The sequence below is a fragment of the Rhinolophus sinicus genome, linkage group LG03, assembly GCF_036562045.2.
Source record: "Rhinolophus sinicus isolate RSC01 linkage group LG03, ASM3656204v1, whole genome shotgun sequence".
Classification (NCBI taxonomy): Eukaryota; Metazoa; Chordata; class Mammalia; order Chiroptera; family Rhinolophidae; genus Rhinolophus; species Rhinolophus sinicus.
Window position 1 is genome coordinate 64,905,357 of NC_133753.1, and position 23,791 is coordinate 64,929,147.

At 51.8% G+C, this 23,791-nt stretch overlaps 1 protein-coding gene across 4 annotated transcripts; it reads left to right on the top strand.

Moving 5' to 3' along the window:
* The first annotated feature begins 1,500 nt into the window (after positions 1-1,500).
* On the top strand, positions 1,501-21,891 carry BMF (Bcl2 modifying factor). 4 transcript variants are annotated; one of them, XM_019725506.2, is made up of 5 exons: positions 1,501-1,656; positions 2,043-2,170; positions 4,364-4,660; positions 6,108-6,268; positions 17,867-21,891. In XM_019725506.2, exons 3-5 carry the CDS (start codon positions 4,369-4,371, stop codon positions 17,966-17,968), a joined length of 555 nt encoding a protein of 184 aa, XP_019581065.1. In that variant the 5' UTR covers positions 1,501-1,656; positions 2,043-2,170; positions 4,364-4,368; the 3' UTR covers positions 17,969-21,891. The 4 variants fall into 4 exon arrangements, with proteins under 4 accessions (XP_019581065.1, XP_019581066.1, XP_074184017.1 ...); XM_019725507.2 differs by having other exon boundaries at positions 1,506-1,656; positions 2,072-2,170; XM_074327915.1 differs by lacking the exon at positions 1,501-1,656 and adding an exon at positions 1,672-1,833.
* Positions 21,892-23,791: the final 1,900 nt, after the last annotated feature.

Here is a 23,791-nt window from a genome sequence, read left to right on the forward strand (position 1 = left end):
CTTCGCTCTCTTTTAGCTGCCCTTTGAGGGAGCTAGGGGAAAGAATGGGTAGGGAAAAGGTACAAGGTAACTTCAGGCTCCTCTGGGCTAAGGGTCCCAACTCTACTGAGATCTGTCTGAGTGTCTCACCAGAGATAGCGGGTTGGTGTTCAGAGGATGGCCAGTCCCCACCACCCCTGGAGTCTGGCCCCCATCATTGATCACCTCGTTTGTTGCAGGAGCAACTGCCTCCCTCTCACTGATTTCTGGCCTCTTCATTTGTCTTTCCTAAAATTCAGTCTTGGTTAAGTCACTCATAAAATCTTTCCTGGCTCCCCTGTGCCTCCAGAATAAAGTGCAGTTCCTCAGCCTGGCATTGTAGAGATACCTCTGTACTCTGACCTGAATCTACCTGTCCGTGCTCACCCATCTTAACTCCCAGTGTACCTAGTAATCCTGTCCTCTCGCCTGCTACCAGGCAGATTCTCCAGTTCAGCACATCATTCTGCTGCCCCTAGCCTGGGCTGTTTTACCTGGTTTTTCTTATTGAAAAATTTCTCCTTCAAGGGTCCTTCAAGACCCTACTCAAAAGCCATCTCCCTGAAGCCTTCCCTAGTCTTTGCCTTCTGAATTTTTCTGCATCTCCCATCAGTCATTATCCCAGAAATTAATGCATTTCATACTGCTTTCCATTATGTTCAAGTCTACCTCTCCAAGTAGATTGTCAGCTTCCTGAGAGCAGGTACCAAGTCTTTGGCACCTAGCCCTGTATCTGGCACAATGGAGGTGCTCAATAAATGTTTGGGACTAGCCCAGAGATTCCCTTACTGATAGTATATGATTGCAGGCCCCTTTGCTCTCCTGGCAGCCCCAGCACTATCTCTGGATGCTGCCATAAACAGGATGTGTGTCAACTGCCCAAGCAGCCCCTGCATTCTTGATCTCTTCTCTCCTCAGCCAGATGCCTAGTTTGTGTTCAGGCCCAGTCAAGAAGAGGACATGAGGGTTCCTTTGGATGAGTTTGATCTGAATGTCACTAAGTAACAGCACCGGACCTACGTGTTCTCATGCTTCCTACAGATCTGGGGCTGGAGTTTTCTCCAGACCCGCTCCGCAAGCGGGAGGGTGCTTTGCTACCACGCCGGGATCCGCAGGGACCCGCACTTGCACCCACTGGCCATTGCCAGTCGCGTTTAAAAGCTCCCGCTCTTCTCCTCCCCTCCCTTTAGGGACGCGCAGTATTTATTCAGTCCATTCCCGAGAAAGAGAAGAGAAGTCACTTTGGCGCCTCCTTGTTCGCTCCTAATAGAGAGGGCCGTGCTTACCTAGCCTGCATTAGGAACCGAGTCTGCGAGGGCAACGCGCACCAATTGCGTTTCTGGCGGGGGTCAGAATTTTGCTCGGCCCCTTGCAATGTTTCCAAGGGGAGGTTCGTAGATTCGTGACTGTCCCTGGCAGCCGCCCAGCCCGGGACTTGGGGCTCCACTCACCATTGGCCATCGGTAGGCGTGACGCGCCGGAGGCGGGGCCTCATCAGCTGTTTGCGGGATGCCCCGAGCGGGCGTATTTTGGAAACAATACCGCGCGGTGCGGAGCGGCCTCCTCCCGGGCGCGCCCGCCCGCTGCCGCTGCGTCCCCTGCTCGCTCCTCCCGCCTCCCGCCTCTCGCCGCAGCCGGGTGAGCGCCCGGGCGGCCGGGAGCCGGGCGGAGTTGGATCGCACCTCCTCGGGGAAGTGGGGAGAGGAGTCGCGCTGCGCGTGGGGGCCCGGGAAGGGTTGGGCTGCAGGCGTGTGGGGTGACCATGAAGGACTGGGGCGCTGGGCTGCGGGAACAGGGTGAAGAACCCACATATAGGTGCGCTGCTCCACGAGGCAACTTGGGGGTAGTAGCATTTGAGAGTCCGCGGAGTTGGGTCCAGGTGGGCAGGGGAACCTGCAGTGCACTGCTGAGCCGACCTAGGCTCCCGAGATCGGCCGGGCCTCTGGATCTTACTTTGGGGTAGGGCAGGGAGTCTTGGGGCATCCTACCTCCCTGCGGAGTTTGAAGGCTCCTCTCCTTAACAGCTGGGCTTTTTCCCTCCTTCCCAATTGAGTCTGGGCGCCAAGCCCCCGAGTGCTCGTCACGCTGGACCCTGGCGCGGAGCCCTGGCATCACGACTCGGAGGCCGAGACTCTCTCCTGGAGTCACCCAGGTCGGCGATGTGTTGTGTGAGTGCGTGAGTGCGTGAGTGTGTGTGTGTGTGTGTGTGTGTGTGTGTGTGTGTGTATGAGAGAGAGAGAGACAGAGACAGAGACAGAGACAGACAGAGAGAGAGATTCCAGATTTTAGCTCTTGTCGAGGTTCAGAGTGTCTGGCTACTGCCTTCTCCGAGGAGGAGTCTAAGTTCAGCATCCCTGTTAAGAGTCCTTAGGGGCTGGGATGGCTCCAGCGAGCTTTAGTTCCCCTTGCTAGCAATAAAGCCTACCCTGGCCGTGCTCTCAGGATGTGTTCCCCTCCTACCAGTTTGGACATCACCCCTTTTGCTCAGGTCAGTTTACACTTGACCTTGCCCAGCACCCCACTGGAAGCGCCCACCTGTAGTTCCTGTAGAGTGGGACGGGTCCCCGCCCGCACCCCCCACCCCCCTCCCGCCGTGGCAGAGCCACACCCTCTTGCTGCACCTCCCCCACTGTCCAGTCCAGGCATAGGGTTGAACTTTGGGGCTTTGCTGGGAGGGGGAGGGGGAGGTGACGGGCTTCAAAGGAAGAACCAAGACAATGACTCCTGCTTGTGATTGGCTTTGGAGGGCCCCTTCTTAGGTTGGGATTGCCAGCTTGCTGAGAGGAGGTTGAAGGGCTGGAGGGGAGCCCCTTCCAGTGACTGGCAGGACAGCCTTTCCTTTAAGCGGGAAACTGTTTCCTGGTGCTGATAAGCTGGAGTTCTCCCACCCCACTCCTCCTTTGGGAAACACTATTGAGAGAACACCAGGTGCCTGTTTTGCCATCCAAGTAGGCATCTCCTCACTCTCCAGGGATGAGGGCAGAGATAGGACCATAGATAGTTCCAGGAATAGATGGGATGGAGGGAGGGTTGAAACAAGCACCTCAGAGACAGCTTGCATTTAGGAAAGCCAGGATTTCTGAACTTAACTGAGATGTCTTTAAGTACTTTACCAACCCACAGACCCTTTGGCTTGCTCTTCAAAGGCAAGAGACTGGGAGACAGAATTCCCCAGGGAATCTAATCGAATCTGGCAGTGACAAACATTGTCTCTCTGTATCCTTAACCCATTCAGGTAGTTGTTGCTTCTGGCTGCCCCAGGGGCCTTGAGGGGTTCCTAGTGTATGTGTGTAGGGGTCTGGGTTCGAATCTCAAGATACTGGATACTCCAAGCTCAGACTTCCAAGAGCCATCAGGTGGAGCAAGAACTTCTTTATTACCAAGAAACTCATCAACAACCTGTATAGCCAGAGTGAGGTCACGGAGAAAGGGCTGAATTTCACTTCCTTCTGTGAGGCAGGTTGTACCAATCTCAGGTTCAGCACTGGCAGGAATAGTAGGCTGGCTATGGGGAAAGATTTAAAGTCACGGAGACTAGTGAATAGACTGAGCTGGGGGAGGCTGGTCACTTTGCTGAATGTTGGACCTACCCTCTTGGCCAAGCTGTGGTGGGTAGACAGCTCTATCTGAGAGGGCAGCTGCAATGACTAATTTGGGTCTTTCTCCCTTCTCTCTCCCAGGACACACTTACCACACCAAGGAGTCTGTTTGTTGTGTTGAGCAAGCAGGGGGTGGAGACTAGAGTAGATGGGCAGGTGGGCGGGACTTAGCAGGTTTGGAGGGAACCTGGCTGCCCTACGATTGCTGGCTGGGTTTTGTTTTTACTGCTGAGCCTGGAACTCAGCTCAGACTTGGTGGTTACTCCCCAGGGCGGTAGGGGCGGGGGAGAGAGGAGGGAGAGAGAGAGAGAGACACAGAGAGAGAGAGAGAGAGAGAGTTGTGAGTGTTTTGTGTACAGCCAGTCGCAGCACCCTTCTGCCCTCCCACAGCCACTCAGGGAGGCTAGCCTTGTTAACATTTCCCCAGGTACCCTGTGTGCTTGTAGCAGCAGTCAAACATCATGACTGACCAGCTGGGTCAGAAGAAGAGGCTGAGGGGAGGGTAGCTGTGGGTGGGCCCAGGAAAGAGGTGCAGAAAGTCCCTGAACAGTGAGGCAGTCTAGATTTGGGGGTGGATGTCACCCTTGGGTGTGCTTTACCACCAGGGTTATCTGTCACTAGTACCTGCCCCCACTTCCCCAGATAAGAAGGGAGACCAGGGAAGAAGGTGGGGGAGGGGAGGACCCCCACTTCAGGGTTGGCCTGGGTGGGGATAGCATCCTGGATGCCTTATTATGCCCTAACAGGGGAGATGGAGCCGCCTCAGTGTGTGGAAGAGCTGGAGGATGATGTGTTTCAGCCAGAGGATGGGGATCTGGGGACCCAGCCTGGGAGCTTGCCCTCTGCTGACCTGTTTGCTCAGAGCCAGCTGGACTGTCCCCTCAGCCGTCTGCAGCTCTTCCCTCTCACCCACTGCTGTGGCCCTGGGCTGCGACCCACCAGCCAGGAAGACAAGGCCACCCAGACGCTCAGTCCAGCCTCCCCAAGCCAGGGTGTCATGCTGCCTTGTGGGGTGACTGAGGAACCCCAGCGACTCTTTTATGGTGAGTGCTCTTAGCCTCAAGACTCCTCCCATAGAGGCTGGGGGAAAAGAGGGGACTTTCCCTCCCCAAACCTGCCCTTTGCTATTTCCTTCCCTAAATTGAGCAGCAGAGGCTATTGATTGCCCACCTCTCACCTACTACCTTTCTGCTTGTCATTGCTCCTTACCTGTGCTCCTCAGGCCCAAGAAGGGCAAATTGCCCTGCCATTATTTCTTTTGTCCCTTTCTGGAGGGATCATTGGTCCATGGTGTCTCCTCTGGGGTTGGAGAGAGGGCACCTGGATCCTGTAGCCCATTAAGTGGCCCAGACTTGTGCCCTGGTGGTGATGCACCTTCCGTACAGTGACAAATGTTGTCCTGCAGAAGGTCGGATCTGTGACTCCTTGTTGACACTGAAGGGAAAAACCCAGCCCCTTCTGGGAGGGAAGGTTCCTAAAGGCAGAAGGTGACCCCCACTTGTCACTTGGGACTTTCTGTACTTGGAAGGGGAACTGGAGAAAGAGGTTGGGACTTCCTGGGCTCAATGCCAGCACAGGGGCTGATTCCAAGGCTCAATAGGACAAGACCCTTTCATTAGTCAGCTTAAGTGGTTTGTTTTATGAGCAATATGCCGTCCTCTGGCAAAAGGGCAGGGTTAGACACAGTCTGTTTTCTTCTTTTAGCATAATAGCTTATGGAGAGAGGGGAAAGGTTTGGAGGCTATCTTGCTAGATCTGACGGACAGATTGAGGAGACGCTGCAGTTATTACCAGAGAGAGCTGCCTTGTAGGGCAATTCTGGCACAACAGTTCTGGAGGGAGTCTGAGAAGATGGATAAGGCTAGCAGGCTGGACGAGGAAAAGAAGGGAGGAGGTGGGTGGGCGCCCCTAGCGGCAACTCAATTGCCAGCACTCCATCTCACCTGGGGCTGCCTCCAGAGAGGAACTTGGCCATTCTGTGGGTCTGAGGAGTTTTCTCTCCTTGGTTTTTGTACTGTTGCCCAGAGCTTCAGGACATAAGACCAGCCTTCCCTTGCTGCACTAAGAAGTGAAGACACTTTTTGGTTTTCTCTTTCTCTGTCCCTTGCTTTGCTCAACCCAGGAGCTCTGGAGAGCTGCCTCCAGCGCTTTTCCAGAGAAGAGCTTTCAACCTGCTACTACATGAATAATAAATTGTGGTCAAGCATAGCTTGGTAAATAAGGACAGAAAGTTGGCAAGTTCACCCACACATACTATCTTTGCCATGGCACTGCCAGTGAATGGAGAACGGAAGGGAAGGCTGGGACCATTACCTTCTGTTCTACTAGCATCAACTTTTATGCACTGGGGCAGCAGGCAAGTCAGGTTGTCCAATTTTGGCACAGTGCCCTGATAAAGGCCTCAGCCCCAGGTCTCGGCCAGGAGTGTTGGGCATGGGAGGAAGGGGCAGTCGTGGAGAATGCTGAGATGTGGGCACTCTGTCTTTGCAGGCAATGCTGGCTACCGGCTCCCTCACCCTGCCAGTTTCCCTGCAGGCTTACCTCTTGGTGAGCAGCCCCCTGAAGGGCAGTGGCAACATCGAACAGAGATACAGATTGCCCGAAAGCTTCAGTGTATTGCAGACCAGTTCCATCGGCTTCATATGCAGCAAGTAGGCATGCGGCCTGGGGATGGGGGTGGCGGGGTTGAGTCTGCTGGGGCTGGGGGGCTGGGGCCTGCCTCAGCAGCTCTGTCTCTGCCAGGCCTCAAGGATATGGTCCCAGAGTTTTGGCCGTGGCTATTGTGATTCCCGAGGACTGGATGGGCCCTCCTCTCTGAGCTCCAAGTTGGTTATCTGCCCACTCTCAGCTCAGGCTCCATAACAGTGGTTTGTTGGGAGATGCTACGATCCCTCCCTCCTGGGGAATGGGATGGCTTTTTGCAACCTTGCTTGACAAACTGTGTCTTCTTGAGGCCAGGATTGGGAGATTGTCCCTCACGGATGAAAGGGGAAGATTTTCAGGGTGCAGCAGTGAAACTGGACAGTTGGGTGCAGTGGGAACTGAATAACCAAGGGGGAGGGATGGGCCTGAGTGGGGGAAAGTGGTGGAACCGGTTGTAACCTGACACTTTCCAGCTGGGGAGGCCGCTCCTCATTGTCTCTGTCTGGGAACTGGGGCCTGGGACTCTGGAGAGTGTACCTCAGAGAGTCTCTCCAGACCGGGCGGCCAGGCGCTTGGCCTGGTGCTTGGCCGGCAGCCTGGCACCAGCCCCGCCAGGGTGGGGCATCGCGTGTCAGTGGAGCATGTGGCAGAGTCCATCAACAAAGGCGGCGGCTGGCAGGCTCGTGCTAGAGGAGCCCTCCGTGCCACGGGCTGGAGGCTGCCCTGCTCTGCAGCCCTGTCTGGGCGGCCCCCAGGCACTTAACCCTTCCTCTCTGGGCTGGCTTTCTGGACAGCTGCCAAGGCAGGGAGAGAAGCCTGGGGCTGGTCTGTGCTATAACCACCACTGAAGCAGAGGCACGCCACCTGGAAATGAATGCATTCCCGACCTCTGGGACAGTGTCCCTAGCCCAGCAAGATTTGTGTATGTTTGTGTGTCTGGAAATTAAGAGAATAAATAACACCACGGACAGGCAGACCCTGAGGTTAGATAGGTCACTTCAGATGACCAGAGAAGTTATTGGTAGTAGTAGGTTTGACTTAAGGGCCAAACCATTGCCAGCACCAGGGGAAGAGAAATTGACTTTGGGTCTCCTGAGATTAGGCCATCGGGGGTTAGATATGGTTAGTGCTTTCTGCCAAGGAACTCTGAGGGAAATTTGGGTCTGGAACTGGTCCTGATAGGCTGTCCCAGTCTCTTAGGGATCAGAAAGAGAGGGTGGCCCTGTGCTTAGATAGTAAGGCAGCCTGGCCCTCTCTTCTGGCCCCAAGCTCCAGTCTGTAGTCCCTTCTTTGATTGTTCTGTGGAAACTTGGCTTAGAGTTTCCCCTTCAGTCCATGTGTGGACTCACTCTGATTCTCGATTTCTTTCTCTTGGCCTCCTTCCTGCCCATTCACTCTACCCTGCTTGTATAGGCCAATGGCTGAGCCCAGCACAGTTTCCAGCCCTGGTGCTGGAGCTGATGGAGGACACAGTGGCTGTGGGTCCCCTAGACTCATCTAGAGGACTTCCTGGAAGGCAGCTTTCTTCATTCCCAACAGTCCTGGTCTCTCTCAACAGGTGTTTCCCAGACTATTCCCCATCCATTGGTAAGCCCTGTAGGTTTGGGAGCAGGCTGGGAGGACAGGACCAGGCCACATCCCAGGGCCCTTTCTTCCTGACTCCGTTCTGAACAGGATGAGGTGGCCCTTATGCCAAGGTCTCACCCTGCTCTTTGCTGTTTGGCATCATTTCCCTCAGTCCAGGGCTGCCTCTTTGAGGGTACAGTTCAACTCTAGACAGGGTGCTCTCCTCTCAGCCAGAGCCACCCCACCTTGGGAGGGGGCAGAGCCAGAGCAGAACTAACTATAGGAGAGTCTTTCCTGATCTGTACCTCACCTCATACTGGCTCCTGAGTTCCCGGTACCCCTTATCCACCTACCAGCTACCTACTTCTCCTACTTTGCATTAGCGGGAGGCTGGCCAGTGGAGCCTTTCTAGCCCAGAGCTGGTTTTCCCAAATTTTCCATTACAAAGACCAGACTTTTTGTCTGTGGAGTCCTCTTGCTTTTAACCCCCTCCTCCCCAGGAACCCTGCTCACAGACCGTGGTCAGTAGCTCCTCCTGTGGGGAAGGGCTAGGATAACGGCCACAGGCCGGTGGAGTGCTGCCACACGTAGGACCTTTCAGCAGCTCATTTTAAGAAGTGAGTCATTTTCTCAACTTGATTATTACGTAAATCACAGTCTAATATTTCCTATCTAGAAAGTACTTTTGGCACACCTACACTATTATCCTTTATCTTCTTTCTCTATTCCCTTACCTCATCTTTGCAGACAGGGAAACTGAGGCACTAGGAAGGAAGTGATTTTGGATCAAGTCTAGGCTTTGAGTATGAATTCAGAAGGCCTAGGTTCAAATACCAGTTTTGCCAGCTACTACTCATCGGGAAGTCACTTGACCTTGCCAAGCCTATTTCCTCTTCTGTAACTTTGAGCTAGTACCGCAGAATTTTACTGTGAAGATTAAGTGAGAAAATACCTGTGAAAATTCCAGGCACACAATAGTTATTCCTCAATGCTTGTTTCCTCTGTCTCTCAATAATTCTGATCAGCACTCACATTTCCCACCCCACCTGTCACACAGATCCCTGAGCTCCACTTCACCTGCCCTGTCCAGAGACATTGGTGTCCAAGCTGTTCAGCAGTGGGCCTTGGCCTTGAACATTCTCCTCAGAGATTGGTGATCATTCCCCATCATCGTGGGCTGAGTTTAGAGAGCCATGAAAGACAACCCCAGAGGCAGTAAGAAGTTGAGGGGGCCTCGCCATCCCCTTTCTCCTCAGCTCTGGGGTGGTGTCCCAGGGTCAGACAGTAGCCATTGATCCCTGAGTCCTATAGGGAGTATGAGTTCTGCCTTATGAGCTCATAGCATTATGGCAAATTGAGTGCTTCAACATGACCCCATATTGAAAAGGTTGCAAATTCTCCACGTGTCAGTTTATGTTGGCCATAAGCCCTCCCAGCGTATTTCCCAAGGAGTATTTGGGGTGGAGATCTAGCCTCCAGTGGCGCCTTTCTAGCCCAGAGCTAGCCCCGTACAGGGTGGCTTTTCTGGACCCACTCGCATGGAATTGGAGGCAGATCAGTGTCAGCAAAGTGCTCGCTGTCGGCTCTTTGAGTCTCCAAAGCAGCAAGAGAGTTGGAGGCAGAGCGAAAGCCTTTCCAAACCTGGTCACACACCCCACCTTTCTTTGGCTGGGTCTCAGGCAGAAGGTTCCCCTTTTTGCTCTTCTGTGAGCTGACCAGCTGCAGCAGGTGACCTCTCGTGGTCTGCTGACTGTGGCCTACCTTGACTCAGGCCCTGTGAGTGTGCCCTGCAGGGAAGAGGAGGTGCAGGTTTGCTTCCTCACTGAGCTCATGGCTGCTGTGGTCAGAAGGAGTGAGTCCCAGCTGCTTTCCAGTCCCCCTCCCATGGTCTCCAGCGTGAGCCTAAGAATGGACAGTAGCTGGTGTCCCCTCCCCTTCGAAAAGTCTCATGTCCTAATAGCACCATCTTGAAATTTGTGGGGCTGTTTCTGGGCAATGTTAAGAAGCCAAGAATCCTTAAAAAAAAAAAAAAAAAAAAGTAGCTACTGTAGACCGTTGAGTAAAGCTATAGGAGGGTTGGAACCCTTCGTGTTGGAAATGGCTCTTTCACTTGGACCAGCAGTGGTTTCATTCAGAACAGTCGGATTTGGAAATTCCCTGAATAGTAATTAGACTTTCTGGAAAATGAAATCTGAGAAAAATTTCAGCCACTCAGTTGAAACCATCTTGAGTTGCAATATCACAGAAAGGATCCTGGACTTAGAGACACATCCGGGTTCAAATCCCAGCTCTGTCAGTTATGAGTACTGTGTTCAAAGGCAAATAATTTATCTTCTCCAAGCCTCAATTTCTAATGCTTACCTTGCAGAATTGATGTGAAAGTCCTTTGTAAGTTGTAAGACATGGAACTATTAAGATATGGGCACTTTTAAGGTTTAACACTTTTGGAAATGTGTTAAAAGATGATTTTGGGATTTCTCTTGGACCTGCCTTTATAGTTCTTGGGGAGCTCTTTTGGAAGTTATACCCAAGGTTGATGTTTGCATGGTTTATTAATTCACAGCTTCTCTGCCAGCAGCCTGGATCCTTTGTTCAACGAGCCTCTGACTGCTTCCTGACCCTTCAGGATGCTCTTCTTATTGGCCAGTGGTTTTCTGGAGCTCCAACTGTGGCTAGTGAGGTTGATCAGGCTCTAGATGGGGCAGCCCAGGGCAGGAGCCCCAGAGATTTGACCTAAAGTGAGAAGGGTCCCAACAGAGGCAGCCTTTGTCCCAGGAGTGGGAGGTCCACCTAGGACAGTGCCTGGGAAGAGGGAGGTTGGGGGAGGGGCTGTGGAAAGCTGCTGTGCGTGAGAGCCAGTGCTGGGGTTTGGGGGCCCTGTGTTTGCTCTGTGGCTGGCTCTGTTTATATCGCTGGCTATATTTAGCTTCTGAGTCATCAGCGTGGCTGACTAGAGGCCGAGTTCCCCACACAACTCTGCACCTGACTACTCTCTCTTCCAGGAGAAGGCCCTTATAGTCGGGACAGTTCATTCCCTCCCCACCAAGGCAAGCCATGGGGATGGGAATTGGCGTTTTTTTTCTTCTTTTTTTCTTGAGGGAGGGGGTGAAGAGGAAGGGGTTTGGAGGAGGCACTGAAAAAGAAGGATAAAGAAAAATGTCTGACTTGTGTTTTGAGCCACGTCTGGCAACTAAGAAGGCATGTTCCATGACCAGAATGAGAGCAGTCAGTGTGTATGGTGAGGAGGAGGGCCTGGTCATCGTCCACGCTCAGCTTGTCTTGTCCTGTCCAGGGAACTGGCCTCAGGTAGGACAAGAACAGCTGCCAAGGCCCCAGGTTGGGAGTCAGAGCCTCGGGGTTCCTTCTCCACAGCCTTCTAGACCTACAACACACCTGCCCCCTCCTTGATGCTGTCTCTCCCTCACCTTTGACCAGAGCACACACACCACTGTTCCTTTTGGAGTTCTTAAGAGGTTGCGTGATAGCTTGATGGAGCTGTTCTCAGGTTGAGGGAAACTGGAGCACAGAGCTGTCCCAGGGGGAAGCTGGGCAAGGGCCTTAGTAGTTCCTATGGTCAGGCCGTGGAAGTGCAGAGCAGGGCTCGGGACATGGGTGGGATGCATAGCCCTGTCCGTCATCCCCCGCCCCCAGTGACGGAAGGCAGTGACCTCCAGTTGCATAAGAGGAGGCCCTCCTGTCTTCAGCTGAGAACCTGCTGGCCCCAGGCTGCCCTTTTGCCGTGGTGCTGACCTGTGGCTTCAGCATCCTGTTAGCACTGCTGGCTGGGCTGAGAGGAAGCTCTTGGCAAGGAATATTTTTTTTGCTTTAACATGTTGCCATTCTGTTGCTCGTTCCTCGGGTATCTGGGTCAGAAGCATCCTGGGGCAGTAGGTCCACTGGGTTTGAGGGGCTGCCCCGGGGGGGTTTAGAATCCCTGACTCTACGTGGCAGCCTGGAGTTCTGAGCCCAGCTACCTCTGGCGGCCGAAGCCTAACTCAGAGTAAGCCAAGGATTTCCCCAGGACTTGAGGAGTCTGTTGAGAAGATAGCACTCTTGGACGAGCACTGTGAGCAGAGCGTGAGGGAAAGAGCTCAGCAAAGCAAAGTAGGCCCAGGTTCCCCTTGTGTTCACCAGGAGGGGTGAGCTTGCTCAGTGCAGTCACCAGGCCCCAGGCTTTAGATTTTTCTCATTTGATCACCAGAGCAGCCTTGTACAAGGAAACTGAGATTCATAGACGTAAGATAACGTGCCCAGGTTACACTGTAAGTGGCTGAGCTGGGAGCCAAACAGATCTGATTGATCCTGAAACCATGGTCTCCACCGCCCCTCCCTCCCACCCACCCATCCCTACGGCTCAGCCCACTCAGCCCGGGGAGTGAGAACGCAAAGAAGCGCCCACGGCCTGCCCCGGCCCTGCTCTGCCTCCTCTCACACTTACTTCTATGTTCTTGCTTTTCTCACCTTCAGATTGTAAAATAATTGAGGACAAGGTTTACGTTGCTCATCTTTGTATCCTTCATAACTCTTAACTCCGTTGGGTGCTTGATAAAAGCTTGCTGAATTGAACAAAAGTATCTTCCCAGCTTCTTTCAAGTGGAATTTTCCTGAAATCTCCCTTATCTCTTGCGTTCCTGCTCTCAGCCGCAAAGCACTTTCCTTCAGCCTCTGCCAGGGTGGGTTTAGAGTCTGATGGGGGAAAAGGAAGAGGTAGGAAAATGTCACTCTATAGAGTGTGTCTCTCCAAAAAAACAGAATATGTGCCATTCTACATTTTAAAGAAACAGCAGGGTTTCAGAGCATGATCTAAAGTTATAATTTCAGACCAGTTTCAGCTTTATTTCTGTTTGATCTTCAGTTAGCTCTGCCTCTGAAAGGTTTATTTTTTCTGGTCCACAGCACCCTTACTAAATAGTTAATGATCTGGAAACAATGTCTGTAAACATACTAGGGGAGCAGTTCAGTTGTGATTTGCTTTGAAAAGTTAATACTATTTTCCTAATATGAATAAGTACACTGTAATATTTTAGTGAAAGAACAAAGCTCTGGAATCAGAAATCCAGGGGTCTAATTACCTCCCCCCACCCCAACTAATTTGCTTGGGGTAACTTTTCTGAGCCTTTGCTTCCCTGTCCGTGAAGTGGAAGTGATAATACCTGCCCTTCCTATGTCCCACATCTATGCAAGGAGCAAGGAAAGGAAAGCACCCTGTTCTAAGTATGAGATATAATAAATTGCTATCTGTTCAGGAAATTTGCAGGGTTCTTTTAAAGCAGGGCCACAGCATAGCCTTGCTCCTTCTTCTAATTCTTTGGGTGAATTATCTCTCGCTGGAGCATCTGGAGCACCGGTGACACAGAAAGTCCCCAGGGGGTGTGAATTGGATCTGAATGGGAGAGGTAGTGGGAGATTCTTATCTGGGGAGGGCAGGGAACACTCTTTGTGCTTAGGGCAGAGGCCATGTGGAATGAAACAGAGTTTGATTTGTGTAATCCAAGCATGTCGGACACCACAGCCAGCTCTTTAAAAAAAAAAAAAAAAGCCTTTTACTAGTTGGGCCTCTCCCCAGGCAAGAGGCTGATACTATCACATCGAGTACATCTTTAGACCTGGCCACACATCAGTTGTTGCTGGCCTCAGACAAGTGGGTTATCTTGCAAGGCTGACTTTTCTGTAGTCAACCCAGGGTGCACTTGTTGAGTACCTACTGTGTGTCCCTGGGCATTCCCTCTCTTCCACAGGACGGATGACCATTCAGGCACATTGCCTTGCACACAGTGAGGGTGATGGGAACAGTTGGCAACTGACTGCCTTTATCCTCCTACCGCAGTAAGACAGTAGGACCAAGTCAAAGGAAAACCTCAGGCCTCTGAGCCCTGGTTGTGCTCTCTTCACTGAAGAGAATATTTTTACCCACCATGACAGAACCCCTTTCCATGGGGCATTCACCTCTATTCTTTCCCTCCGGGCCTTGGTCCTACCCTCTAGACTCTGAATTTGAGGGCTTCTGGTATAAGCTTAAATTCCCACCAGCTTCCCGTCTCCTGTAGCCCAACCCCCAGCCCTGAGGAAACCCTGACTATACATTCTGGGAACCCCCACTCTTTGCAGGTTCCCAGATTTTGAGGGGTACTCAAGCTGAGTCTCGGGGAGCTGAACCTTGCTCCGGGGTTTGCATCTATGGATCTCAGATTGTGTGCTGGGTGCTATGCCAAGTGCCAGAGAGTTAGAGGTCAAGCAATACCCTTTCCTGGTTCCCCGTTCCTTCTCCCCTTCTCCTCCACACCCGCTCCTGGAAGGATCCATGTTCTCTGGTGTTCTGGTGTTTTTGTGTACTTTATCCTGTTGGGTGAATGTTGATTTCCTTCCTCCTTACTGTTTCTCTCACTGGCCTCCCTTCAAGTCCTTTTTCTTTCCCTTCTAGTCAGGCACTTTTGTTTAATTAAAAAAAAAATATTTATTGTTGCTCATCAAAATCAGGGCATTCTTTGATTCCCTTGATAAAGAGGCAGAGTGATTTCCTTTCAGAAAAGGGCCTTTTGGGGGCTGCCCTGTGGCAGGAGAAGGCTAAGTGGAATACGTGTGGCATCTGCTTGTGCCCAGAGAGAGGGCTGCTGGGGCTGCAGGCGGGTTCTCGAGCCTGCTCTTGCTGCTCTCACGGCTGTTGAAGCCACCAGCTTAAATCACTACAAGGTAGCCTGTTCTCCAGGCCCACCCAGACCCTTTACCACGCTGACCGGATTCAGTTTTTGGAGCTCTGATTTGTAATCCTGCAGATAATTACGGATGACGAACTCCGAATCACCAAACCTTAGGGTTGGAAATCACCTCGTTGGTTTCCAAATGCCTGTCTGTGGCCTGGCACCTGGGCAGGATTTACCTCTGGCTCGGCCAAGTCATTACTTTGGTGGGAAGAGGATGAAAGAGACTGAAGAAAACACCAAATCATGAAGTGTTTTCTTCTAGGCTACAGGATCATGAATGATTTTATTTTCTCCTCTGTAATTTCTTGTATTTTCCAGTTTTTCTACGGCTAACATGTATTACTTTTATGACTTAAATATACAATGAATGTTACCTCTGATTTTAAGAAAATGTCACCCACGGCGCTTGTTTAACATACAAATTCCTGGGTTTCCTGCCTGGAAATTCTGACCCAGTTGGTCTGTGTGGGACCTGGGGACTCTGTATTTATAGCCGTGCCTCAGTGGATTCTGTGACACAGTCAGGTTTGGGAACCTGCATTTCACTTACAAGGAAAGTGAGGACTGACAGGCAGGTGGTGGGAGACCCCAGCCTATAGCCAGGTCCTCTAATCCGTGGCCCAGAGCCTTCCTTGCCGATTTATGAACCTGAGGCCTGTCACAGGCAGAAGCATGGAACCTGGGTCCTTCCTGGAGGTAGATTTGCGTGTCCGCTCCTGCACCTGGGCCTGCCTGTATCTCTCAGCCAGTCCTCATCCTTCCTGTCCGACAGCACTCTCGGGCCCACAGCTGCTTCTGGGTCCCCCAACCTCCCCAGTGATGGGAGCGAGGGTGTTGCCTTGCCTTATCTCCAGAGACCTCAAGGCTCAGAAAGGTACCCAGGTAGCAAGTGGCCTATTAGCGGAATTTGGGGAGAAACTGAAGCACACAGAGATGGGATTGGACCAGGCCCCAAATCAGAGAATTGTGATTTCCCTTCCTTGGCCATTGGGCTGTTTTGAGATGATTTAGAGAAGGGGAGAATAGAGGGTTAGATCTGGTCTATAGAAAGGTATATATGATGGCACTCCGAGCACAGTGACAGTGGGAAAGGACATTGCTCTAGGGTTGGGTAGTCTGGGTTCAGTGCAGTCTGACACTTATTAGCTATGTGGCCAAGTTACCTAACTCTTCCAATGATCTCATCTGTGAAATGGGGATGATAATATATACCTACATCACAGGGCTGTTGAGAGGACCAAAGGAGTTCAATGCATATAAAGCAGTGCTTCTCATACAATAATGTGTCTCAGAGTCACCTGGGGATCTTGTTAAAGGTGCATATTCTGATTCATTCTGTAGGTCTGCATTTCTAATAAGCTCCCAGATAACTCTGGGGCTGCTGGTCCATGGACCACACTCTGAGAAGTAAAGATGGAATACACTCTGAACAGAGCCTGGCACACTCAGTGTTACGCCTGTTAGGATCGTGGCTGTTTTTGTCACTTGGCCTTTTTAAACAGGCACCTGAGGAGACTGGGAATTCCAGCAGACTGGCCTCTCCAGGGACCAGTCTTTTCCTGGATTCTCCTGTTCTACCACATGACCTTTGCACCTGTCCTAGGCAGCAGCTGGGGTGGAAAAGGGGAGGGTACCCTGCCCAGCTGCTGTGGCCCTGAGTCTTAAGGTCTGCAGTTGAGTCCTTTTTCACGCTGCTTTACTCTAACTAGATTTTATTAAGCCGGGTGTGTTTCCTCTTTTTACTCATCTTTGTTTACAAAACACAAGGAAGCCATCAGTCTCCCCAGCCGCAGTCTGCCAGGCCTCCTCGGTGGCACAGCCCACTTTCCCTGCCCCTCCTAGCAGTAGCTGTGCCTCCACATTTCTGGATTGTTTTCCAGTCTCCCTTCTGCAAGGGAAAGAATACTATTGCCACAGGTACGGGGCATTCTGTTCTACTAGATTGGCAGGGCTCTGAGGTCAGCCTCAGCTAACACCTCACCTCTCTTCTCTTTGTGGCCTAAGGCAGAGTGAAAGGGAACCCAGCCACCTGCGTGGTTGCCCCCAGCCAGATGACTGGCGAAGCTCTGGGTATCCGGGCGACCTGGGCTCACTCTCCGGTTCTGCCACTGACTTACCCCATCTTCTCTTCCCAACTGACTAGGAGTCTCTTGGTGGGGGCCGGGGCAGTGGTTGAAGCCAGCCCAAGAGAGGGCCCCAGCTCCCCCGACACCTCATATAAATGTGCTCGCTGCCATAATCCAGGTCCAGCCTATGCTGGCTCCTTTCTGCACACTAGGTTTTTATTCCCCTGTCCACTGAGAACCCTGTGGAGAGGGCCCCAGCCCAGCCCTCCTACTCCGGCAGACAAAGAAAGAACAAAGATCCCCTCTTCCAGCACCACTTAGTCCCCTCGGGCCTCTGTTAGCCCCAGGGAAATGGTACCTGTGTGGGCGGGGCACTGGGCACAAGCCTGTGAGCCACTGACCCCTGACCTTTGCCCCCAGCTTCCCTGCCTGACAGTAGGACCTGGGATAACCTCCAGAGAGTAGTGTGCATTCTTTGTTTTTGTTTTGTTTTCAAGTATGTTCTTGCTTAACGTTTAATTGGCTCCAGTCAGTAGGAAAGCGCTCCAAGAGGGGTTATTTATGGCTTACTGTCAAGAGTAGCTATAAAAAGGGCAGCGCTGAGCTGGAGATGCTGGGAAGGGAGAGAGGGAGGGCGCACAAGTGTGTGTGTGTGTGTGTGTGTGTGTGTGTGTGTGTGTGTGTGTGTGAGTGTCTGTGTGTGTGTGTGTGTGTGTCTGTGTGTGTGCGTATTTGCACTGGATGAAATCAGATTTTTGCTGCCTCAGCAGTGTGGTTTAAATTGAAGATTAACCCTTTGACCTTCACAGTGTCAAATCACTTGCAGATGGAGGCTCCCCCCTTTTCCCCCTTGTTCTCTGTGTTACTTTGGAGTGGGGGGAGAGAAGGGGGCACTTCTTCTCTTTCTTTCTGAAGAAAGTTTGTTGTTCATGCAGCTGAGGTTTGAGGGGCTCAGGAGCCAATCTGATTAAAAGCAGCACTTGGCTAAACTCTGGAAAATCCTGCAAGCAGGGGAAAAAGTTTAATCCTCTTGTGCACAGTGCATAAAGAGCCTGGTCTTTTCTTTTTAATGTTAAAACTGCAATTGTTTTTGGAGAACTCAGCTATCTCCCCCTCATGGCCACTTCTCTTGTTCCCCCCCCACCCCCCAGTTTGCTGTACTGATAGGATTAAAGTGCCGCCCCAGACATGTTGATCTGAACTTTTATTGGAAATGATAAGGAGTCGGCTAAGGCTGTGTTTAGGAGTCACGTTGATTTTCTTTTCCTTTCAGCACCAGCAGAACCGAAATCGGGTGTGGTGGCAGATCCTCCTCTTCCTACACAACCTCGCTTTGAATGGAGATGAGAACCGGAACGGGGCAGGTCCCAGGTGAGGCTGGGCTGCCCTCTTCGAAAGGGGCATCACAGGAAGGACATCAGCGAGGACTGACTCTGTGTCTTGTGAAGTTGTTTTCTTTGTTGTTTTTATTTTAAAAGTTTATCTCTGTGTACATAAGACATACCCAAGGGGGACCTCTTTCCCTGTTCGGGGCCTCCACCAGGAATGGGGGCCTTTGTCAAACACTGTTGAAGTAGAGGTTGATGTGTCTGTGATGGTGGGACCTCCGAAGGGCTCTGACGAGCAGATTCTTCAGTCAACAGTTGTCGAAGATGACCAGGTAGTATGTTCTCTGGCAAGTGGACTATAGTTTTCCCACAGGAACTCGGTTAAGAAATAGACTGGATTATTAGAGTCCTGGTTCTGCCAAATGTTATCAGCCTTCACCGTGGAGGGGACCGAGATCCGGATGGTCACACTGCTTTAACCCACCAGGGCCTTGGCCAGGGGCTTTCCAGCTGAGCACGGCAACTTCACCAGGCCGGTCAGCCTATATCTGGGTTCTCATTTGGTCCATCCAGTGCCTGCCCCAAGGGCTCAGGGATTCTTGTCCAGCCCCTGTCATCTCCAGCAGACCTCAGGGAGGGTTGGGTTTCTCCAAGGACCCCTCAAACATGCCGCAAAATGAACCAAACTTCTGGGTAGGTCTCAAATCTGACTTGGTCCCACTTGGATGCCTCAGGATTGGTCCTGAGGTACAGAGAACCACTGCCACCTCTGGCTTCCTGGAACTGGCTGGGTGTGAGCCGTGGATGAGCCAAATAGCCAATCAATGTGCTGTCACCAGCAGCGTGTACCTTGTCAGCTCTTCTCTCCAAAGACCCAGCAACAGACTGTATTCCACTGCCAGTATCAGCTCTCTAGGGCATGCAGGGGCAGGATTACAGTGGCACTGGGAAATGTGGCCATCCCACCTGTAAGAGTCAGCCTTAGAGGAACCCAGACCCCTTGGTTTCCTTGGAAACAACATACCTCCTCCCCCTTACCCCCATTCCTTTTTCACACCTAGTATGATACAGGAAGAAGCCAGCACAGTGGCTTTGTCAGCTGAAATGTGTCTTTTAGAGTAACAGACAATGATTAAGAGTGCGGAACCCGCAAAGCTGGGTACACATTTCCTGTCTTCCTTCAGCTTCCAGCTAGGCCAGAAGGGTGTGCTCTGGAACTCAGCAGGATTACAGCTGCCTCTGAACTGCTTCCCTTCTCTCCCTGCTGTGGCTCGAATGGAGAGAATTTGAAACAGCCAGTCTGCCAGCTCTGAGAGCAGACCCAGGGAATCTGAAAAGACATAGGGATTCTGGTTAACAAAACCTATTAACCAGTCACCTAGAAATTAAATGATAATATTTGCATATGTAAGAAAAGATGACATTGGTGCTAATGTTACGCAATGCCCAAGGGAAGCAACACCCAAAGAAGAGATGGCTTTCCTGGGCAGAGAAGACCCCAGGGCTACCCAAGGAAATTGGAGGAGTCCAGAGTAGACTCTCAAATCTGAAGAAGCCCAAGCTCCTCCAATTCTACAAAGAGGTCTTCAGTACTGTTAAAGGAAGCATTCATCTTTTGGATGTACAGTTGGGCAGGTTGTTCACTGCACAAAGGCACCTGCAAAGGAAGATAATGGTGGCTAAAATCCAGCTGGTGCTCTGCTCACTAAGTTGTATGCCCTAGTATAGGGCTATGTCTGTCCAGAAGAAGGGGTGCCTTTCCTAATTTGCACAAAGGTGCCATGTGGGCTCACAGTAGCCCTGAGGAGAAGGACCTCAAACTGTGTGTAAGCCTTTGTTTTGTTTTGCTTGGATGTTCTGGAGGTATTACCTCTTCTTGGCCAGAATTATATTCTCAGGGTGTGTACCATGGTTTGTCTGCTAAGAAGATGGGTTCCTGCTTATAAGGAGGAGCCCAGGGAACAGGCATGAAGACTGGCTCCGGGACATGCTGACCATTGTGAAATCCAGCCTTCCCTGCGTGTCTCCATGACGTGTGTAAGACATGTGTTTTCTCCTCTCCTGGACCAAGGCTGTGATGAGCAGGCTGCTGGTACATGCTTGGGTGGAACACACAGGAAAACCAGGATTATTTCTACCAACCATTTTTAACCTCTCTTGGCAGACTTTCCACCTGAGCTGAGTGAGAGCAAATAAATGGTCTAAACTTTGGTGCTGAGGCAAAGCCATGAGCTTCAGGGACCCAGCTAGGCCCAGGAGGAATGCCCTGTGGCCTGTCCTGAGAACTGAGCCCAGAGTCTGACAAGCCCACGTGAACCTCAAGCCTAGTTCTCTGTGCAGCCGAGAACTAACTCACTATCCTAAGCAAGCCAGGGCAAAACTTCAAACCTCCTTCCTTTCCCCTCCACCAGAAACCCAGGAGGTAACTGGCAGAATAGCCCCAGGAGGGAGAGAGGTTCCTCCTGGCTGGCTGTTTTTAATTGGCCTAGGGATCTAGACCAGCCCCTTCCCCCTGCTGCCTGTAGAATTGGCCTGAACATTCCTCAAGTCCAGCCTCAGGAGACAAGTCTGTCCCAGTGGGCCCCCTCACCCCACCCCCCCACCCCCAGAGGCTTGGCTGTCTCCAGTGAGGGGGTGGAGAATCAGATTTAGAGGGAGGGAGAGTCTGACCTGGGTCCTGACCTGTAACCAGCTGAAGACTTGTGGAGCTTTTGTGGTTTGCTGAGGAGGGGTGGGGGGGACTGGAAACCTCCCTCCCCAGTGAAGAAATGCCCTGGAGGAAGGGAAGCCTGCCATTCAGGATCAGAAGAGGCCTTCTAACTCAGAACTCTGGGGTTCTGGAAGCTGTAGACAGAACTGGGGAGGGTACCCCCAAGCCAGACAGCTGACTCCCCAAGCCAGTTGGAAGACTGGGCCTGGCCTCTGCCTTTGCCTGCTTCAAAGTCTGGGCTACTGGAGAGCTGCCCCCGTGGCCTCTTGCTCAATCTGAGGCAGATAGTTTACCTCCCAGTGACCTCTCCCAGCCCCTAGGGGAGTGGGTCTGTGTCCAGAGCTTATGTGGCAGGCATGTTCCAAATGTTCCGAGGGGCCCAGCTGATTTGTCTCACTGTCCCCAGCAGCCAGCTCTGTCTGAGGGTGGCTCTGGCCTGGGCACGGCAAGGAGGGGTTGATTGGGATGGTCCAGCCAGGGCCTCCATCCACCCAAAGTCTCCTGGGAAGGAGGCTGGGCAGCCACTTGACTGTCCTGGTCAGCAAGGAGCACACTTGAAAGCTTGTTTTCTTGGGTGGACTTGGTGAAGAGAGGATAAGGAGAGTGGAGAGCAGCAGAAGCAGGAAAACTTCAGTTGCCATGGCTCTCAGGGCTTCTGCGAAGCTGTAGGGTCCTTCTGTGTGTGTGTGGAGGGGGGATCCTTGGTGGCAGGCCACCCTGGCGGACTTGTTCCAGGAAGGGATTAACCTGTCAGCCTGTGAAGCTTCCTGAAATACTGGGCAGTGGGCACCTCAGGGCTGGGGAGGACATAGAGCCTTGAAGGAGTGGCAGGGAAATCCAAGCTCTTCCGTAGATGTGCCAGCCTCGAGGCTGGAGGTGCTCGGAGCCTGTGCAGGCTCCCGGTACACACTACCCCTCTCTGTGCAGGCGGCCAGTGCCTCTCCCTGCTCTGTGAGTGTCGCTCAGCGGGCCACCCCATCCCTGGGTCCACAGGGGCTGTCAGGGGAGACCCAGTGAGAATGTAGCATTTTGTTCATCCCAGATTAGTTGCCCTGGGTTCTAGGCACTCTGCCTCTGGGAGAGAGACAGGGAAAGAGGGATGGGAATAGGGACCCATTGTGTTTTAACCTGTACAGAGTATTTGGCTTTCTGTTGTCCACATACGTGTGTGTGAGAGAGAGAGTGTGTGTGTGTGTGTGTGTGTGTGTATCTTCCCCCCCATCAACTGGTACCATTTTTAATAAAACCATTTAAAGCAAAGCTGGTCTGTCATTTTCAAGGTGTGGTAAAAGCACAAGGGGATCCGTTAGGGAATTTGACTCCTAACTTGTGCCACACTGAGTCACCCCGGAGGATCGCAGCTTGTCAGGACTTCTCTTCCCCTCGGAGTGGAGAAGAGCCTTCTGACCACACAGTAAGCAGCAAAGCAGAGTCCCCATAAGGTGGAAAGACACAGGTTTTAGATCTGGACCTGGATTTGGACCGGGTTCCAGCCTCCACCAGCGGAATGATCTCAGGCGAGTTATGTAACCTCTCTGAACTGACAATTCTTCCAGCTGTGAAATACAGCTGTGCCTGCCTTGCAGGATTAAGCGGAATGTGTGCAAAGGACCTGCTCACCACCCCAACCCCGTCAAGCTGGGTTTCAGTTTCCTTTTATCAAGGTAGCATCTCAGGAGGTAGGCTAGTTGTAGGGAGACTTCCTGGCTTGCTTTTCTTTGTGGACTAACAATGTGTCTGATTCAAGAGGGTAATTTAAAGCTCTTGACAGAGTTCTGAAAATCCTTGGAAAAAACCACCCCTGGTCCTATCAGCAGCAAGCTGTGAGCCAAAGGGCCAACTCGCCTGGCCTGTACCGGGCCCCATGATTTAGGAAGCTGTCAGCTCTCTGAGGACCAGTCTTGGACTCCATTTCCTCCTCTCAGAGACAGTGGGATCTTCAAGTGATGCTCAACCGTCTCGTCAAAACTCTTTGTTTTGTGGATGAGTAAACTGAGGCCCAGAAAGGGGATATAATTTTGTATTTGGACTTTTTAAATAGCTGAGTCAGTCTGAGGGGGGCTTACCCCATCCATCTGGGTTTCCACTTGGAAATTGCAGTACTCTTGCCCAGATCTGTGAGGAAGCCAAAGCGTGTCTATTTTTAATGCCAAATAACTGCCTCTTCTCCTGTAAAACATGGCACTTCTAACCACTCTATATTTGGACAGAGAGGTTTATTTTTACTGGAGTGTGGTAGAAGTGCGGCCTGGTGCCACGTCCGGATGTTATTCTACATTTCACGTGCTGGATTGTAGTTGAGCCCATTAGCAGCTCCTATGAGGTACACAGGGAATTAGTAGGTGATTGGTGATGTACTGTCTTTCTTTCAAGTCATCTGCTACTCTGGGTAAGGCCGCACTCAGTTGCCCAGGCTAGAAACCTGAGAGCTCACTCTTGTCCCACCCTGCCCCTCCCGCTCTCTCTCTCTGATTCCTCCAGAGTAAGTCCGGTGAGAAGTTAAAGGCACAGCTGCCCCAGTTTGAGCTCAGCCTCTGCTGCTCACCGGCTGAGTGGCACTGGGCAGGTCACATAGGCTTTCTGTGGCTCAGTTTCCTCATCTGTAAAATGAGATGACAGTAGTACCTACCTCATAAGTTTGTGAGTATTAAATGTGTGAATACGTGTAAGGTGCTTAGAATAGTGATTGGTACATACTCAGTTGTCAATGAATGTTAGCTGGTAATGTTAATAATATTACTGTTCTTATTTATAGGCAGCTGACCAATAAGTGCTCACCTTTCTTGCTGGGAAATGTCTCTTGTACCTATCTTCTATCTCTGCTGCATTGTCTTAATGTGAGTCTTTGCCTGGACAACCACAGAGCCTCCTAACTGGTCTCTTTACCAGCCTCGCCCCTTCCACAGTGACTTCTCTGTGGCCAGGGGCCCTTTCTAAAAGACAGCCCTGATCCCATCCGTCCTCCCTGGAAAACATGTCTACCGGAATAGCCTGCCTCGCCAGCTACCCCCTTGGATGATTAGAAGTCTGCATTTGTATTCTGTGTGATGAATTATCCCCAAAGTCAGCAGCTTAAAACCACAAACATTTATTATCTGAGTTTCTGTGGGTCAGGAATTCAGGAGTGGCAGCCCAAGGTGGCAGCATGTTGAGAGGCTAG

Coding starts and splice junctions, on each gene's coding strand:
- BMF (XM_019725506.2), top strand. CDS start 4,369: ATGGAGCCGCCTCAGTGTGTGGAAGAGCTGGAGGATGATGTGTTTCAG. Junction 4,661..6,107: donor ACCCCAGCGACTCTTTTATG/GTGAGTGCTCTT, acceptor CTGTCTTTGCAG/GCAATGCTGGCTACCGGCTC. Junction 6,269..17,866: donor ATCGGCTTCATATGCAGCAA/GTAGGCATGCGG, acceptor TTTTCCTTTCAG/CACCAGCAGAACCGAAATCG.